We start from the raw sequence: 20,032 nt of genomic DNA on the forward strand, positions 1-20,032 counted from the left end.
ATGCTAAGGTGAAATATAGAAGTATTCAAAAACGGAATTGAATTAGTAATTCGAGGGTACAGATTATAAATTCAGATTTCTAAACCGAGAGCAAAGATTTACGCATGGGTCTTTTTTCTCGAGCATCGGAGTGTTCATTTATTTCTGTTAGTGAAGAGACTGACGAGACAGGTAACACACTGCAGGTCTGCTTGTCTTCAAAATAACCACAAACAAGTGTAGCTTTACACACAATTAAATAAAGTCAGTATGGGCATATTATTATTAATATGTAATAACACCGTTGAAAAACTTTTCACTTTACGTCATTACAGCACTACTACATTTTTATTTACAGTTATTGTTTTAACATTAAATCACAGGTGACACAACTGACAAGTCAATAATGTGTGTATATTCATTTATTTAGTCAAAAGATAATTTCCATTGTTGTGAATTCCATTTCCACCTTAGTCTCTGAAGGCTGCAGGTTAGTTTCCGTGTGACATTTTTAAGTGTGACACGTGAATATATAGCTTGATCGTGAACATAAACACATTAAAACATCAGACTTTATTTATAGAAGCCGATTCTCGACAGATAAAATCCCAAAACTTCATCTTTGGACTTGGTGAACTTCACACAAACCAAACAATGGCGTTGCAGCTTTGGGATCCTAACTTTGTGACCTGCTTCACCCTCTCCCCAACCCCCCCTAACCGGCATGTGCCACGTCATTAATCTCTGTCAATCAATACTTCGATCAGGTTTATCACTAAGCGCATAAATGCAAAACCATACAGTCCGTGGGAAAACAAAGTTTATCTGCAAGCAACTCCTGTGTTCAAAAACAGATAGTGACTGTATATTTTACACATTTTGCAGCCAGGACATCTGCTGTTTGTCTCTGACGCTCGTGCAAAGCTACAAGCGAAATACACACGTGCACACGGCCGCTCACAAACGACACAGACACCATATAAACTATTTACAGCTTCTCAAAAGTAAATCATAAATACAGGGTCAGTTAAAAATCTGAGATATATGTAACAGTGTGACATTGTTTTGATTTGTTCTTTTTACCCGTAGCGATTTCTTCCCAATGATGAAGACTATTTAGAAACTCTGCTCGTGCCCGCCCCACATTTTAAATACTCAGAGGCGCGCTCCCATCTGTCTGACACGCCGCTCAGCCTGCTCTTAGTGGAAGCGCTGTTGGACCAGAGATGAGATACAGCCCTGGAGAGCTACCATCCACGTGAATGCGTAAAGCGCTACGACGACACCGAGTCTTTCGGTTCTGAACCTGCACTAGAAGAACAGAACTTATCCGCACTACTCTGGATTGATCGGAGAATCTTAATCAATGGATCGGCGTTCAAATGGTTTGGTAATTTTGTCGCTCCAGGAGGGCTAGGGGCTTAGAGAGAGCGCGTCCCTGGGTGAGAGACAGGGGGAGAGGGTGGGGAGGGTGGGACAGGGGAACGTATATCCTTTCAGATATGGAGCTCACCATGGAGAACCTTCACAGCGTCTCCTCGCACTCCCAGGCGGGTGATCTCATGAGCTCTCCGCACGCGCGACCGTCGCCGTCCCCCATTTCCACTCCCCGGAATCTGGTCTCGCACGCTCCAGGCGCGCGGTCAGCCATGGTGTCCGGCATGACCTCGATCCTGGAGGGCTCCGGTGGAGACTACCGGACAGACCCGTCCGCACTGTCCGGACACCTGCACCAGTCTATCAGCATGTGTGAGACCGGGATGAGCCTTAGCAACACGTACACCACCCTGACCCCCCTGCAGCATCTACCTACGATATCCACAGTCTCGGATAAGTTTCACCACCCGCACTCTCACCACCATACTGCCGCTCACCAACGACTCTCAGCAGGGAACGTCAGCGGCAGCTTCACGCTGATGCGGGACGACCACCGGGGGCTCGCCTCCATGGGCAATCTGTACAGTCACTACCCCAAAGAGATGTCCGTGTCCGGCATGGGCCATGGCTCGCTCTCCCCGCTGTCCAGCGGGTTGGGCTCTTTGCACAACTCCCAGCAGCAGCAGCTCTCATCTTATGGTCCGGGTGCGCACATCTCTGCCGACGCTAAGATGCTCTCCCCGGTGTCCGGGTTTGAGTCCCACGCCTCCATGCTGTCCCGAAGTGATCAAGAGCACCTGGCTAGGAGTTTAGGGGGGCATGGCCACGGCATGATCTCCAACCTCAACGGCATGCACCACCACCCACACAGTCACCTCCACTCCCAGGCAAATGGTGGGGTGATGCTGGGGGACCGGGAGAGGCACGGCCACGGAGCCGGCCAGGGAGTAGCAGGGTCAGGCGTCCAGGCGGAAGAGATCAACACAAAGGAAGTGGCTCAGAGGATAACGGCCGAGTTAAAGCGGTACTCCATCCCGCAGGCCATATTCGCCCAGAGGATCTTGAGCCGGTCACAGGGAACCCTCTCAGACCTGCTACGAAACCCCAAACCCTGGAGTAAGCTCAAGTCAGGCCGGGAGACTTTCAGGAGGATGTGGAAGTGGCTGCAGGAGCCTGAGTTTCAGCGGATGTCTGCTCTGCGGCTGGCCGGTAAGATACTGTGCTTTAAGTATTAATAATTCACATTAAACTTATTAATTTTATGTGTCAGCCCGGTCCTCTTCCACTGTTATGATCCAAAATTATAAACAGACACAAACAAACTTCAGCAGGCCTAAAAATTTCAGCACCACGGACAGTTCAAGCTGCCAAAACAAAGCGCACAGAGGCACAGTGGCTTCATCACTGAAATTAACTTTTTTCTCCTAAAACCTGAAACAAATATAGATTGTTTGTAGAGAGAAACGAGTCTAATTGTGCTTAATGTAGAGCTCCAGTAAGCAAAGATATTAACGATTGCTTTGGGCGTGTACATCTACGTTTACGCGGGCTGTTGTAGGATACATTTGCAGGTCTATATTTTTGATCGGCACATAGCAAATCGCCATTGATTCACAATAAACCTCGAAATAGTGGCCCTCCCCAGACCTTTTTTTCTTTTCCCTCTCTGTCCGATTGTAAACACATGGTGGTGGTGTAGGTGGTGGCCTCTGGGCCAACTAGTTGCGCGGGAGAAGCGGGGTGACCCGAGGCTGCCAGTTCCCACTCTCCCTTTTAAATGTGGCACACGGATCAATACTCGTATCGGAGCTGAAAGACGCAATAACCGCACGGTCTCTCCAGCTTTTCATTTAGTGCTCTGTAGTAAAAGCTCTAAATTTAGAGCACAGACAGGTATGATCGTTCAAACTCGTTACCGGTGAGCTTTTTACGCAGGACTTCTTCTGTGCCGTCAGTGGAGTCAAATGAACAAAACGTGAGAATGAATGCAATCAAGATTTGATTCATCATAAAACTTCTTAAAATTACAGATTACAAAATATTAAAACATAGATTACACATCTTGCAGCTCTATATCCAACCCAGCCTACATATGATCCCCAGATCTATTTCAAGGCAGCCTTAAGAACTGTTCTGATGAAATATTGATTGCAACTGGGATGGGGAACACAGACAAGTATAAACAAAACAATACGGAGAATATGGGCTTTTTTCAAGCCATAAAAACCTGCGATTATACCCTACTATTGGGCTCAATATACTCAGAAGAATAGATCTCCATGAATGCAGTTGCTTTGTAAAATGTATCACAGTTATACACCAGATAACTTTCTTTCCAGGGGAATATTGCAATCAGCCATAGTTTTAAAAATGTGGATTACAACATTACATTTTGCAAAAATGAGTGCCTACAAAAAGTATGAAATATTCACCCCTCCTTGGAAGTTGTCATGTTTTATTGTTTTGAAATATTAAATCAGAGATGAGATTAGATAGATAGATAGATAGATAGATAGATAGATAGATAGATAGATAGATAGATAGATAGATAGATAGATAGATAGATAGATAGATAGATAGATAGATTGAAAGATAGATAGATAGATAGATAGATAGATAGATAGATAGATAGATAGATAGATAGATAGATAGATAGATAGATAGATAGATAGATGGGGATTAGTAGCTGAGGCTTTGAGTGTCATTAATAGTGTAGCTCTGTCCTTACAGTGTTTGCCTGGCTTTGCACATAGAAGATCAATAAGGCCGTTTCCCCTTCCCAACCCCCTTCTCTCCCACTCCCTGGTGCTCTCTCTCTCTCTCTCTCTCTCTCTCTCTCTCTCTCTCTCTCTCTCTCTCTCTCTCTCTCTCTCTCTCTCTCTCTCTCTCTCTCTCTCTCTCTCTCTCTCTCTCTGTTTTTCTTTTCTCCCTCTCTTTCCCTCTCTGCAGCATATGACAATAATATCACTAATCTCTCACTGGTTAACCTGGCAACAGGCAGGTTGTTTGGCAGACCAAATCAAAACAGAGCAAAATAAACAAACAAACGAGACATTGATTTGGAGGATGAAGGAAGAGGACGGAAAAGAGCTGATGTTTCATAAAGTTAAACAAATGCACACAGCCATTTTCCATCCTCCAGATCCCATCTTTTAATGCCCATCAAAGTTGCTCGTCCCATGAAAGATTAATATCAGTCTGCTGTTTCTCACATTTTCTGAAGAATCCAAATGCACAGAACTGGGATGTACAAAACTTCAGTCATCCTAGATTTAGTGCAAAAGCAAGAAAAGAAAAACTGACGTGGAAAAAGAGCTGGGGGAGCCAGGAGATGCCATTGATTGAGGGAGGGCAGGCAGGTTTGGCTTTGTGTGAACAGCCAGATAGAGGCAGGGTAGTGAAAGGATCAATACCGACCTTAATAATTGATAAGTATAAGGGAGACGGAGGGGAGCGGGAAGAAAGAGAGAGTGCAGAGAGTGGTGGTGTTAGCTCTTGTAACAGCATCTTCTAGGTAAGCAACATCAAACTGTGGTTAACAGTTGAGGACCACACATCAGCTCACTGCCAAAACACACAGCAAAGGGTGTGTAAGTGGTTGTGGAGAATGCTGTTTACACCCCAAAACATCCTGTGTAATGTCAATAGTACAGATATGACACCTGTATGACACCGGTGGTGTAGACGTACCAGAGCTGAAAACTCAGATCAGAACATATTTTTGAGGCTGGAAGAGAAGCCTCTCTGCATGTGCAATTTGTAACAAAGGGGATGCAATATTTCTAGTGGAATCAGGGAAGGATGGCTGATATTGTATCACAAAACATCAAAAGATGAGCGCTTAAAGGAGCTTCTTTCAGTAGACAAAGAGCATCAGAGCATCCAGCTGCCTATCGAGTCGTCGTAATGAGTGCTTTCTGCTCATGTCAGCGAATCCTCAAAGCAATCCAAGGTTGTGATGTCATTTGATTTTAAAGGTTGCTATGCTTTATGGGGTTTGTAATGCGTCTTTATGGAGGCATGCAAGCACATTTCACCAAGTGTGTGTGTGTGTGCGTGTGTGCATGCGTTTGTGTGTGTCTGTGTGAGTGCTTCCACATGCACATGTGTGTGTGACTGGGTTATAGAGTGTGTCTGCACTATACATTGTTCAGGCTTATCTGACTCGCTCTGAATCGGTATTGATTTCCTCTCTTCTGCTCTCTTCGGCTCTCTCATTCTCTCCCTCCCTCCCTCCCTGCTTGCCTGCCTGCCTTTCCTCCCCCTTCTTTCTCTTCTGGCTCTGTACCAGCATCAGCGTAGCAGGTCGTTTTGCCTTCAACCCTTGTTTCATCCCTGCTCTCTGGTCATGTCTTTCTGTAACAGACTGAACTAAGCTTGCATAGCCATTATGCAGGCAGACACACTGATGTGGAATATTTTGACACTTTTTGAATGAGAGTGAATGTGTTGGATGGACAGGTTTAATATAACTTTAAAATAATGTCAACTATTTGAAATTACCTTTCACGACATACACCTGATCAAATAATTTATTTGGGCATTTATGATCACTGTGATTATGATCAACTATGCCCAACACTCTAATCAGTATCTTCATTTTAACTTGACCAAACATCAGAAAAATGTGATTGTGCAGTGTACATGATGCAGGTCTGACTGCTGCAATTAATTTAAAATTGTAATGATAATATTTGTAGTTAGTAGAAATATATACTCTTTGTTTAAGCATAAAGTTGTTGATTTGATGTGTCTGTAAATTGGGACTCTTTATTTGGAGCCCACCCTTACTTTTTATGGTAAACCTTCATTAATTGCCTGTTGGTGCTGAAGGGACAGTTCCTCTGAAGTAGTTTGGTTGTAAAGACCAATAAAATATTTAAAGAGTCCATTTGTCTCATTAGACATAACTCCAACATGAGACTTTCGATTCCTCTGTGTGTGTGTGTGTGTGTGTGTGTGTGTGTGTGTGTGTGTGTGTGTGTGTGCGTGTGTGAGAGAGAGAGAGAGAGAGAGAGAGAGAGAGAGAGAGAGAGAGAGAGAGAGAGAGAGAGAGAGAGAGAGAGAGAGAGAGAGAGTTTAATTGTTTAGAGCTATATTTTAGACCCAACCTCATTTTTTTATCGTGAGGCTATAAAGTTCAAGTCACACCATTTCCCAATTAGCCATATTTTATATATTAGAGTAACCGACAGACTTTGTTTAAACAACATTAATTATAAAGCTGAAGCACAAACAGAGAATGTTTTACCCAGATTCATATTTTTTAAAGTGAATTTTAATATATTTTAGTTTAGCTTTTGATTATAATCAACAGCTTTTTGATTTATTTGTAAAAAACGGCGTTGTTTATACAATTGTTGTCTATTGGGAGAGGTGTGTTACAGGCCGCATGTTGTTCAGCATTTCAGGCAATCCTTCTGCTTCTTCTTAAATTATATATTTCCCGTGATAAATATAAAATCATACACTTGCAACAAAAAGATACATGAAAACTATTAAAATACGCTGTTCGTGGCATTGATACGTTTTTCAAAAACAAAAACGCTGAGTAGGCTATTACAATTTCTGTAGTGACATCTACATTTAAACTAAAGCAATGATCATTGGTGTTATATTCTGCTATTATGTTATTTTTATCAAATATTTTTAAGTGTTTTGATAAATATGTAAAAATAATAATGATTTTGTTTCTTTTTGCATTAAGATCTTCGTTTTCTTTAAGTATACAATTATTATAGATAGAAGCCTGTGCTCTCTCTAGAGAAATTGATGTCGAGTTGTATTGAAGTAATACATAAAGTGCGTTATTTGCTTTGGATAAAACGGAGATACATATAAAAACATTTAAAAGTAAGAGCCAAGCAGATAGTTTATAGACTGCAAGCCGATATCTGAAAGGGTGTAAAGCCGCCGATCACTTGTCTCAACAAGACAACACAGGCTTTACATTGACAAATAAACGAAAGCTTTCAAATAATCCAATCCTAATCAATGGACAGTATTTTGGGGATGCAGGCACGGTTTGGTGTGGTGACACCGCTGCTGTGTGCTGGTGCGGGAGGTGGTGGGAGGGGAGGGGGTGATTTTCAGGCGTTTTACCTCCCAGCAATGAATAGGCTTTTAATATGATCAATATAATCAATAACCGTACATCTGAGAGGTGTGACAGAGAGTGATTGACGTAAAACTGTTTCTCGCCTGCAGTAGTCCGTCCAGGGCGGGAGAGGGCCCGTCTCACCGCACACAAAGCCCGATCTCATCCGTCCGTCCAGGCGCCGACTAGCAGCAGCACGGTGCGGTTAGTTCACCGTCTGCCCCCCCCCCCCCCCCCTTCACACACACACACACACACACACACACACACACACACACACACACACACACACACACACACACACACACACACACACACACACACCTTTAAGGCTGATTTTAGATTATCAAATTGATTTTTCATTGTTTGATAGTTTCCTGCAGCTACAAACCAAATGATTTTTGTTTGTTTTTATTGGTGTTTCTTTCGAGTCACATCATCACCACATCACAGGATATAGATAGAAACTTTTTAACTGTGACTCACAACCACTTATTGGCTTTTACCTCACTGTGGTACCTCCATCTGCCATCTGAAAGAGTCACGTTTCCTCTTGCACATTTCACACAGCAGGCAGAGTATATTCATATTGAATATTGTTGTTGTTTAGTCAGTGTTACTCAGCTGGTAACACAGCTATAATCTACTGTTTTCTTTAATGATTGACTGTCAGCCATATAGGAGGGAATTCAAAGCCTGTCTTCACTCAAAAAAGTGTTTTATTTATTGGTATTAAACTTGGATGTTTAACCTTCATTTTGCAGAGTTTGACACTTTGTCTGCTGAAGGAGGAACGTTTTGTTCTCACTTTAAATATGTATATATCAGCATAATTTGTGACAACACAGCTAGTTTGTAAGCCAGTAATGATATATAATATGCAACTTGCACATGTGTGATGTGGAAACTTGAAGCTTCCAGTACACAAACACTGAATGCACTTCATTGAAGTAGGAGATATTTATTTATAGCACCTTAAAACCTTAAAATTACAGAAATGACCATCAATTAAAAAAAAGGCCAGATGATGAAAGTGAGTATTAAGAAGAGATTTAAGGAAGGTACCGAGTTTAAGTGGCACAGCTGCAGGGTCAGTTTAGTGTCAAGGCGAGACTGAGGAACCACTGAGGATCTCAAGTAATGGTCAGGCTCATAATGGATGATATCTTGTGTCCAGCAGTTAAACTTTTTTGGATTTTTTGTTTAGAAATAAGGAGCAGATTATTATGTTATTCAAAGTAATGTATTTTTATGTGTGCTATAACATGTCTGCAGGTGATCTTTAAAGAAATTGGGCACTTCTGGAAATGAATGCCCATTTTTGTCTCCCAGGTCCACTCTTAGCGGTACACCCCTATCCAGAAATCACATGTAATATAACACACAAAAGTCAAGCACCATCCACCCACTGCCCCTCTCAGCTTCATCTATATATGTGCACAATCACTTAACAGGGAAAGTAGAAACAACAGCCACTTAAGTGATGAAGCAAAAATTCTCTTAAAGGATGCATGAGTGCACTTTAAAGCCAGCAAGTTAATCTTTGGATCAGCCAGAGGTTGAGATTAAGCAAAGTAGCAGTTGTCATCGTTGACACCAGAACATTTGAAAGAGATGACGAGAGCAAGTGCCACTTGAGACTGCTCAGTGTCACCGCTTGTCTCTTTAGAGAAGCCCATTTGGTAATGAGGCAACTAAAGATAGCCAACAATGGTTTGGTTCTCGTCTCAAGAGAGTCCGTTTAATGAGAAGCTCCATCTCTTCCTTCCCTGTGGTCCTATTCATTGTTGAGGAGGGGAATGTTCAGGGGCACAGAGGATTCTCATTTGAAATGGACCTATTGATTATCTGAAATATGTATTGACCAGGCCTGGGCCTTGTGCTAACCCCTTGGTCTCACTTGATGGCGGCTGTGTTGTTCCCACTTCAGGACTCGGAGCTGCATTTGAGCTGATGGAGTAGAACCAGAGTGGTGTTGGCATTGTAAAATGGCCGGTAGCACAAGTTGTTCGAAAACAGGCATTACATATTAAATTATCACTATATTAGCACTAGCATTCAGTCATTACATTAGAGAGTATTGAGTTTGGTTTGAGACAGCACTTAGAGAGCCGCAAGGAGATTCTGGCTTGGCTGGGCCTGAACCAATTGAATAAACGTTCCATGAAATGGTTCTGAAGTGCGGATCAATCAATATGGGAGCTATCAATCTGAGGGCAAATTAAAACAATTGAGAAAAACAACAAGAGGAAAACAGTTGAGGAAGTCTAGAAGGGATGGAGTGATGTGTCTGTGGAAAGACTCAAACACAGGGACAAAAGAGAGCATCACTGTTTACATGCATTTCGCTGAGGAAAAATATCTTGTAATTATGCTTTGCTTGCAGTAACAACGCATGAACAATGGCAATGCAAACACATGCACACTCACACACAGGCAAGCATGTGCACTTTCATATTGATCCCCCCCTCCAGTCAAATCTGTTTACTGCTGTTGTCTAAACCTGCTGTAAAGTCATCAATCATTTGCATACACTTTATCCACACTGCAGCCAGCCTTTCTCCCCCCTTTCGCCCTCTCATCCTTCCCTCTCTGCCTCCCTCCCAAAAAACAGTCCTCTGGGATAGGCCAAAAATCAGTTCTCACTTTGTGTCTGTCTTTCACGCACGCCATACAGCTCGTGCACGCGCGTGCACTATCTGAAAAATAAAATAAAATCAGTTGACATGTTCTGAGAGACATTCCTTTGTCCTCCTCCAGAGCTCTCAGACTGGATGACTGCCACTCTTCCGCCACATCTCCTTTGTTCCTCCACAGATAAACAATTTCTTCTCCATTTGTCTGTCAGGAAGCGCGCTCCCGAGCCGAGCTGGTGCACGAGCTAACTCCACACACACACGCAAGCACACACATAGCCTACACACACATACCTCGGTCTCGCGGATCGATGGGGATCGATCGGGTGGGGAAGGGAGCCCTGATTACTGGACCACGTGTTCGAGAGAAAACCGCGGAAAATCGATCATTGCAGCTTTTTAGGGCAGCAGAACAGAACAGACTCCCTCCAGTTTCCACAGCTACAGCCGAGCCTACTGACGGTGCATCCAGGCACGGCAGACCGCTTCTTTGTCAGCATTTCACATCTCGCTTCTCCAGTTTCAACAAGACAGACCCACAAAGCCATTTACATCATGTTCCGTGTTTGCGCGTTTTAAGATAATTTAGTCATTAGAAACAGTGAATAAAATGAAGCCTAGATGTTCACTAAGAGCAGCTAACAGTTAAAGTCATCCTCAAACATTTAGCCACTGTAGCCCAATGACTAATTAAGTTCTATATTTTTGTTTTTGTGCGTTATTGTCATATTGTACTACAGCTGTGAGCAGCAATCATTAAAAACTAACCTTTGTGGATCATTCAAGGACAGATCGACATCCAAGTGTTGATTGTAATGTGCTAAAAATCCGAATACTGCATAAGCTATGTAATGAATATAAACAAATGTAGGCCTACATGCTGGTAAAAAGATAATCTGAAAATACTTTTCTTCTATTTAAAAATGCTGTGGAACAGTTTACCCTGGTTCTCAGATTTTTGATTGTTCTTGAACACACCAACAGAGTTTTCAAACTGGTCTCTGTTTAGAGCTTCTGTAGACTCTCACGCAATGGTAATCTAACTTTAACATGAAAATAGGATAAACTAAATGTCGACTGCTAAGCAGCTCCTCAAGTTAATTTTCATGCTGTAGTAAAATGAATGGAAACAAATGCTACCTGGAAGGTAAGAAATTAATCAGAAATGTTATGATTTGGAAAATAGTCAGAGATGATGTAGAATATAACAGATTGTAATGATCACGATTAGTGGAACTTGCAAAAGCACCCTAATGTTCATTAATGGATCGCCAGGCTGGTTCAGCACTCTGCTTTGGGAAGCAATGCGTTAGGCGAGATCTTGATCGGATGTCTCAGTTTTGACTTTTATCATCTGTCATGAAATGAAAGGAGATATTTTAATTTGGCCTTTTTCACTCTGCACTGTCAACTCGCTGGCTTATTGCTTTTCTTTCTGCCTTTCCACATTCCCCGTGTTCCCCTTTGTGGCCCACACACCCTCATGTTACTTGTTGTGTTTATGTTACTGTGTAATTTTCATATTCACATTTAATACAATCATGATACACATTCAACTAAACTGACAATAAAATGAATACAATGTTACAACTCTTTAACACAAAAACCTCCATGCATGCACACAAACAGTTGACACTGGTCCATTTTTTAACCATTTGCTTTCACACACTTGTCTCTAATTCGTCATCAGTCTTGATTTCTTTGAGTTTTTGTGATTAGGTGTCTAAGGCATCCTTTGTTTATCTGGTAGCCATATAATGCTGTAGTCAGTGAATTTGCAGGACCACATAATATTTTAATGAGGATAAAACTCATTTCTCTTCTTCTGCCTTTTCTCCTCCTCCTCTCTCCAGCATGTAAACGTAAGGAAGAGGACCGAGGACGAGAGCGCAACCAGGTGCCAAAGAAGCAGCGACTGGTCTTCACCGACCTGCAGCGTCGGACCTTGGTAGCCATCTTCAGAGAGAACCGCCGCCCTTCTAAGGAGATGCAGATCACCATCTCCCAGCAGCTGGGCCTGGAGCTTACCACCGTCTCCAACTTCTTCATGAACTCACGCCGGCGCTGTACGGACCGCTGGGACACAGAGGAGCACAGTCATGGAGTGCATGGACACGGCCATGTGCACACTCCTCATGGAAACAGCAACAACAACAACAACAATGCCTCTCCGATCCACCCCGGTATCTCCTCTTTCTCTAAGGCCTGACGCTGGCAGGATGGATGGTTGAACAGATGCGTGGAGAATGGAAGGGGGGGTGTTTTCCACTAAGGCAGTGAGCTTTAACTCCAATCCTGCAGAGCTACAGTGTGTGTAGCTGTTTGCTTCAGACCAATCATCTGATTCATCTGCTCAATGTGATGGTGACTTGTGCAGATGAATCAGATCTTTTCAATGCTCCATGTGTTTTTCTTTTACACTGAATGTTATTCCAATGGGCTAAGTTACATTTCAAACTGTGGCTTTTCAAACCAAAGATCAAGTAGCTTTAAGAGAGTTGCCCTCGAACAATCACACGTGGCTCTTAGTAAATCCACTAGAAACCAAAGAAAACTACTCTACATTAAACCACACTGTGCTGAATAGAGTAGACTGATTTATTATGAAAGCTAAGACCTTGAAAAGGGAGGATTTTGCTCCAGGAACCTTGCGTTTTTGTCTGTTGTCAGGGTATAAACACACCAAAGAATCACTCATGACAGGGAACTGATAGCTTTAAGACAGGAAACCTTGAACAGCCACAGGTTGCTCTTCAGAAATCAGCCAGAAATCAGACAGAAGATGTGTCCGCTGAGTCGTGATCAACTACATCTCCTCCACCTCCTTATTTCAGACAGTGAGGCTGATTGAGAGGTGCGTATGTGTGTCAAGTGTCCGTTAAAACGCTCTCGGCAGGTCCTTTGACCCCCTAACCACATTATCACCTCACAGCTCTGCATCACCGCATGTGTGTGCATGTGCGTAACGTTCACATGCTGCTGGCTGTGTGTGCTCCAGGAGTTTGTTTCCTCTGCAGTGATTTGGCCCGTTCCACATCAGAGTAACAGTGCCACCTGCTGTCCATTTAAACCACATCTGAACATGTTCTGAGCATGTTGGTGTCCTGTGTAGTTACCGCTCATATCTTCAGCAGACCCACAGGAAAACAATGTAGATTTCTATTAGGATGCAGATACCAATACTCTATATAAGCATAAGTGTAGCCCTGCAAACCCAACATGACAACATAATAGCCACACACCCTTTGATACACATTTGAATGTTCGTTTCTTAAGACTTCTTGTTGTATGGCTACATGGCCAGTTGAGAGGTTATTTTCAGGTTACATGAGGAGAACAATCATAAAGGGACGACACCCCCCACGTTAAGTGTGTCGTCCCTGGAGTGTAGGGAGCGAGGGAGGGAGGGAGGTCTGCTCTGTTCTAGTGGCCAAACGCAGAGGTCAAATGTCACAATATAGGATCCTGAGTGCCAATGATGTTTGCCTCTTTATGATAATCAGTGAACAGGTGCAGCTCGCTCCGTCGCCATGCGCCCCGCTGTGTCTGGCCTGTGTCATAAAAACCTTCAAACTGCGAGCACTACGGGCATGTTGCCTATTCCATACCTCAGAATAAACAAAAAAAACACGAATTTATCGACGTGATCCACATGAAACACGATGAAAGTGTAAATAATCTTTAATTTCATCTCTCTTTCTCTCTATCTTATCTATCCTCTATTTATCTACTCTCTTGCTACTCCCCCTGTTGTGTCTTTCTTTCTCTTTTCCCTCCTTAATATTGATGCGGGTAATAATAGTACCATAGACACATGGTTTCTCTCTCATGACTATTGTGCTATGTTGTGCTGATATGTAAAGAAGCACCTTGTTGACAAAATGTAAAAACCTAAAGATGAAAAAAAGAAAAAAAAGAAAGAAGAAACAACATGTTATAGACTGATCCTATGCACAGCCAAGGAAGGGATACCGTAAGTGACTAACTGTGCATTTTTTGTGAATACCTGTGTGATTGGAATAGATGGACCTCTTCCTTGATCTCTGGACTTTGACCCCTTTGAACTGGACTGAGTCTGCATTCCTCTGCTAATGGTGTTTTTTTGGTTACCATGAGAATCGCCTCATTTTCTTTGTGTCTTTATTATCTTTTATTTATTTATTTGTGGGCAAAGCCACTTGTGTAGCATCTTCTAGCGGGAGATAATCATACTAGAGAGGAGACGCAGACAGGAGGAAGAAGGGTGCAGCAGGAGCATCAGAGGCCCATCATCAGACTGGAAAGAAAAAAAAATCTAGGTGAAATTCCTCTGTTAATTTGGGTTTTGGTCATTACGTCATGCACTATATAACAGATTCCCTGTCAGAGAGTCAAGAAGGGAGAAACTGTAGGTTTTCAGTGCTGTTACGCTCAAACCCAAAGCAGAGAGTTAGCTGTGGAAACAGTTGTGCGTGTGGCTACCTCACAGAATAGAGTGGACTGTGACACAGCCATCAATACCAAAGATACTTCAAGCCTGCCTGGACCTGGGACATGCACATAAACACACACACACACACACACACACACACACACACACACACACACACACACACACACACACACACACACACACACACACACACACACACACACACACACACACACACAGTTTCTGAGAAATGAACAAACACGTTTCGACAGAGCAGTTGTGCTGCATGGCAAACATACGGAGGTGTTTGTTATGTGGGAAGAGTTGAGTGCCTTTTTCCTTCAACCAGGGGTTGAACTGCTCTGAACAAACACAAACACACACACACACACACACACACACACACACACACACACACACACACACACACACACACACACACACACACACACACACACACACACACACACACACACACACACACACACACACACACGCGCAACATAGCAATTAAAGTGAAGGGGGCACACAAGGGGAAGTAACACTGGAGGGGTCCTCATGATGTTAAAAAGCCACTTTTGTCCTAATCCAAATAGCACTTTGTTCACGCAATTAGGGGAAAAAAGATTGTTTACCAAAGCAATATTGTTTTTGTTTTTTTAACATATTTACTGTGAGATTACATCATCTCACCATGATACACACATGCACACACACTCCTGCCAGAGATATTTTTGTGTAATTTGTAATCTGAGTGTATGTGCGTGTGTGTATCTCACTGTTTACAATGCCCTCTGATATCCTGCTCTTTTATGGCATCCAATCTTAACCTGTGCAACAACCAACCAATGACCAATAAGTACAGAAATGATTTCTTCTCCCAAAGACATGATGCCCATCAGTGACCCCGCCCCGTCCAAACCCTCTTCGCTGGTCCCTCCGTCCAAGGTAACATCACACCTAGGCAGGCATGTGTAGACAATTCATCTTGATATACCTCAAATCTTTATTGTAAAGGTTATGTAGTGAAACAATAATGACCATGTTTAGCAATGAGAGTGACATTAAAGTCACAGAAAAATGATTATTCTGTTTTCTTTTTACTGCTTTAAGGAGAGTGTGAAGTATTTTAAGCCGTCTTATGGTTTGACATTTGAGTTGTTTTGTTTGTGTGTTTGCACGTTGTTCTTTTTGTGCTTAAGAGAAAGACTAAGAATGTCTCTGAAGGCATATAGGGAATAAATAAATTGTCAGGAAAGGACATAATATATTATTAAGTAGGGGAGGAGAGGAAGACATCACTGACAGGATTTTTAAAACAAAGTAAAATGTAGAAATTGAGAAAATCAAGATCAAATTGACACATCAAGGACACTGTGTTCTGTTATGCATCACTTTTTTGGGCCTTTTTTGTGTTTGAAGATTGTCTCCTATGTGTGTTAAAGTGATTCCCATATTAAAAAAGAGAACCAACCAAAGCACCTCTGTCATTAGGGGTGGGATGAGCGATTATTTTATGCATGGATACTATATAAGTGTATATAAACTGCAGGATGAACTGTACCTCTAAAGGTGGAGGAGAGGGGGAGAAACAGGGAAAAAAACAAAACATTACTTTCGTTTTGGTTTCTAGATAATCTTTACATTCTTTTTTAGCTCTGTCTTTTATGTGATGTTTGTGTATTTGTATAAAATATGTGTATTTGTATGTGTATCAGCTTCATCACTATGTCTCCCACCTGGCCTGTGTCAGTTGTAACCCCTCCCTTTGTGTGGAAGTAGCCTCCACACTGTATTTACCCTTTGTTTTCATCACACAGGTATGAGAGTGAGTTTGTGTGTTGTGGACGTGTGGGTTTCTCTGTTATGTTCCTGTATTTCAGCTCATCCGTATTTAATCTCGTGCTGACTTCGATCGGCCTGGGTGTTTGTCTGCTTTAGGAGCTGGCTGAAGCCTAAACAAACAGACAGCCAGGCAGCTGACATACTGTTTCTTCCAGTGCATCAAAATAGCGTCATTTGCTTTTCCTTCAGACAGACCTCAGAGCCTTCGAAGCCCAAGTGTCAATGTTCTCTCCCTCTTCCCTTACCAATCAATCAATCAGAACCAAGTGTCTTTGTGATGGTAGAAGACAATCAATTTCAAATAGAGCAGAGACAAAAAAAGAAGAAGGAGGGAGAGAGAAAAAAAGCGATGGAGGAGGAGGGCAGTGAAAGTGACTGGTCAGGAGAGATGGGAGGGAGAGAGGAAGGATGGCTCTCAGAGAGGTGTGTGTGTGTGTGTGTGAGTGTGTGTGTGTGTGTGTGTGTGTGTGTGTGTGTGTATGTGGTCACCTTTAGCCTTTTGAGAGTGACCTTTACGGTGGGGGCCGAAGCACCCAGGACCCCACTCCCCTGGTGAGGAGGATGGATCTGACTTGTTAAGTCGACACCTAATCGAAGATGTTGATCAAATGCCTGCACACATGCACATACACACACATGAACATGCACACACATATATATATATACACACACATAGGCATTACTCACAGAGCCATTCTTCTGATCTCATTTTCTCATTTAAGTCTGTCAGTCGCATTTATCTGCCTTCATCCCGTGAAGTAATAACTGGAATAAATAATACACCAAGTGATAAACCAGTATGGTTAAATTGTGTGTTTTCACTAAAACAAATAAAGAATGGAGCAATTGGCTGATTGGTCTTTCATTTCCTGTGTGATTGCTTCTTACTGTGGTGCTCTGTTGCCATCTTGTGGTGTAACATTAAACTGTACTCTCTTGGTCTGTGCTGGGCATGTTCATGCAAATTAAAGGCCCCAATTAACCAGTCTCTATGAATGATTGGATCCAACATCAGCACACAATTTTTTTCTTTGTGCTCTTCTAACTAGTTTGAAGTGGGTGGAGCCTAGTCACATATTTCCATGCATCAGTAAGGATTTAGCAACATTTAATATGGTAAGAGATGCGTGGTTGTTTGCTTTTGCTGCCAGTTCACTGTCAATCCAATCTAATCAAACCACACCCACACAAACTGATGACATAGGTTAACTGAGTTTTTGAGTCTTAAACCCTTAAAGGTGCAATATAAGACATTCAGCCTAGCCAAATATCACATAATAGCACCAGCATCTCAGATCAAAACAAATGTGTGTGAGTTCACCAAACTCAGATGAACTAGTGCTGATCAAGATTCTGTTACTGCCTATTTCTAGTTTTTTGTATTGTTTAGCTGTAATATGAGAAACTTTGTGATCCATCAACCATGTTGAAGACGGATGCAAGGAAGACAGGAAGAGACATGCACTAACATGCACACTCGAGCGCACCAATATTCAAAACAAAGACCAGAGAAGATATCAATACACAGAGGGAATACGACTTCATTCATTCTCTGCTCAGGATGCCATTACTAACCTTTAGTTTGCTGACATCTAGTGGGGCTGAATGTCATATATTGCACCTTTAAAGTCCGCCTCCAGTCAAAAATGTGCTTTTCATATTATAGCTTAAGTTTGATGTTTGAGATTCACTGTGCAGAATTTTTTTTTATCATAGTTAGCTTATGGCCAATTCTGGTCCAGTATATAATTTACACAAGTGTGATGTGGAAACTTGAAACACCAAGTGCACAAACAAGTAGAGACATCTTATGTCCTGCAGTTAAATTTTGGAAGTGAACAATAATATGGATTTTTCAGTGAGTGAGAAGAAATAGATTTTTAACATGGTAATTACATTTTTTGTGGAAAAACATATTCATACATATTTTATTATTTCAGGCTGAGGATTTTTATGTCTTACAACATGACTGGAACGTTTCTTCAATAAACAGGATGTTTCTGAACTTTAAATTTGGTTGTTGCTTCTTTAGTCACAACTTTATAATTTCAAAGAAAAAAAGTTTTTATTTTACCGACTGTGTCATTCATTCACGTCCTATGTATTTATTCAACACTTTTGGTCTCCATGTTTATCATCTGTTTCTGACTGCCTAAATGGGAGCAAATTGCTGCAGGCAGCTTCAAACTCTTGTGGAAAGCCTTCCTAGGAGAGTGGAGGCTGTTAAAGCATCTTATTACGCCCATGGTTTTTGGATGACATGTTCAAAAATCACATCAGCTGTGTAGTGAAGGTTTCACGTGCATGGCAACGAGAAGAGACACAAGAAACATTTGACAGAGTCACATCATGCTTTTATGACGAAAAGGAGTTCATTTACAAGACAGACAGCATATAAAACATACATTGAAATAAAAAAAGATACTCATACGTGTTTTATAGACAAATACATTATTGTCTTATTCTTTCTGTTTGAGACCAAGCAGCCATGGGACTGAGCAAAATGTGGGTGATCCCTGGAGAAAAGAAGCAGCAGTTAAATCCTCTGTTACTATACCTACAATATTTACAGTTCAACAGTCATTTTCCTCTGTCAGACATGGCAAGGAGGTCTACAGATTTGATGACATGATATGGCTAATAGATCTAATATGTACAGTTTCTGTTCTTCACATCCAAGGATCCACACATCACCGTGCAAAATATAAATGTTGTAATTCAGGTACAGCCAGACAGGATAAGAGTCCACATTTGGCAAATACTGTCTAACAGTCTCTTTTATGAGCCAGTAATATGCTTAAATGATTGATCATTTCACACCATTCGATCTGACTAGCTGAACAGCTTGTCTTTAGATTAGCTCTGCATTTAGTTGGAGTGCTCAGCACCCATTCCTAGGTTTCAGAAGTCAGAATTGACCATGTCAAAGAAGAAAATATATGCATTAGGGCAAAAACTAAGAGTGATCTGTGAAATATGTTCAGAAATATTCAACGAGGTTGGCGCCAGTTTGACAGAGACAGTGAGAAGTAGAAAGAGAGAGAGGAAGAAAGAAAGAAAGAGACAGAGAGAAAGAAGAGAGAATACCCCAGTCAAATGTTGGAGATAAAGTTAGATATTTTTTCAATATTATTAGAATATTCGAGGGCTCTAACAAAATACAGAGCTATATCATTGACAGCTTCCTCTGAAGAGTAGGAGAGGCGAGAGACTGTTGCATTGTCTCTGACCTGGGAAAAAAAAAGTCGAAATATGGCACCATCTCGTTTCTTATAAGAGAAAAAAAGGAAACATCTTAAAAGGTAATGTGGAAACCTAGGAATGAGTGCCAACCAGGTCTCAGAGCTCTGTACGCCTCCTCCTACTCCAGAGGGATTCTGGGAGTGACAAGGTTCAAGATAGATCAATGAAAGTATGTCATTAATAATCATATCCCCATACAGCATTGATCAGTCCCACCATCCTGCTTGGAATATCAATTGCTTTATCTACAGCTTACACATCTAAGCAGATGTGTGTATGTGGATAGATGTGTGTAAAAGTACAATCATCCCAAGTAAACAACTGATTATTTGTAAGATATTTGTGTGTGCAGGTGCAGATTATTATTTGCCTCTGGCTTTAATTGGTACCAGATTCAAAACATTTTAATGGCTTCACTTGCTCTAACTCCATGTGCAGCTTGAC

At 41.9% G+C, this 20,032-nt stretch overlaps 1 protein-coding gene across 1 annotated transcript; it reads left to right on the forward strand.

Moving 5' to 3' along the window:
- The first annotated feature begins 1,481 nt into the window (after window positions 1-1,481).
- LOC133990806 (hepatocyte nuclear factor 6-like) lies at window positions 1,482-12,298 on the forward strand. Its single transcript, XM_062429213.1, has 2 exons — window positions 1,482-2,565; window positions 11,943-12,298. Exons 1-2 carry the CDS (start codon window positions 1,482-1,484, stop codon window positions 12,296-12,298), a joined length of 1,440 nt encoding a protein of 479 aa, XP_062285197.1.
- Window positions 12,299-20,032: the final 7,734 nt, after the last annotated feature.

This window comes from Scomber scombrus, chromosome 11, assembly GCF_963691925.1.
Source record: "Scomber scombrus chromosome 11, fScoSco1.1, whole genome shotgun sequence".
Classification (NCBI taxonomy): Eukaryota; Metazoa; Chordata; class Actinopteri; order Scombriformes; family Scombridae; genus Scomber; species Scomber scombrus.

Bases quoted from the DNA above. Each gene is read 5' to 3' on its own strand.
- LOC133990806 (XM_062429213.1), top strand. From the start codon at position 1,482: ATGGAGCTCACCATGGAGAACCTTCACAGCGTCTCCTCGCACTCCCAG. The intron at 2,566-11,942 runs GTAAGATACTGT...TCCTCTCTCCAG, and splicing joins GTCTGCTCTGCGGCTGGCCG to CATGTAAACGTAAGGAAGAG.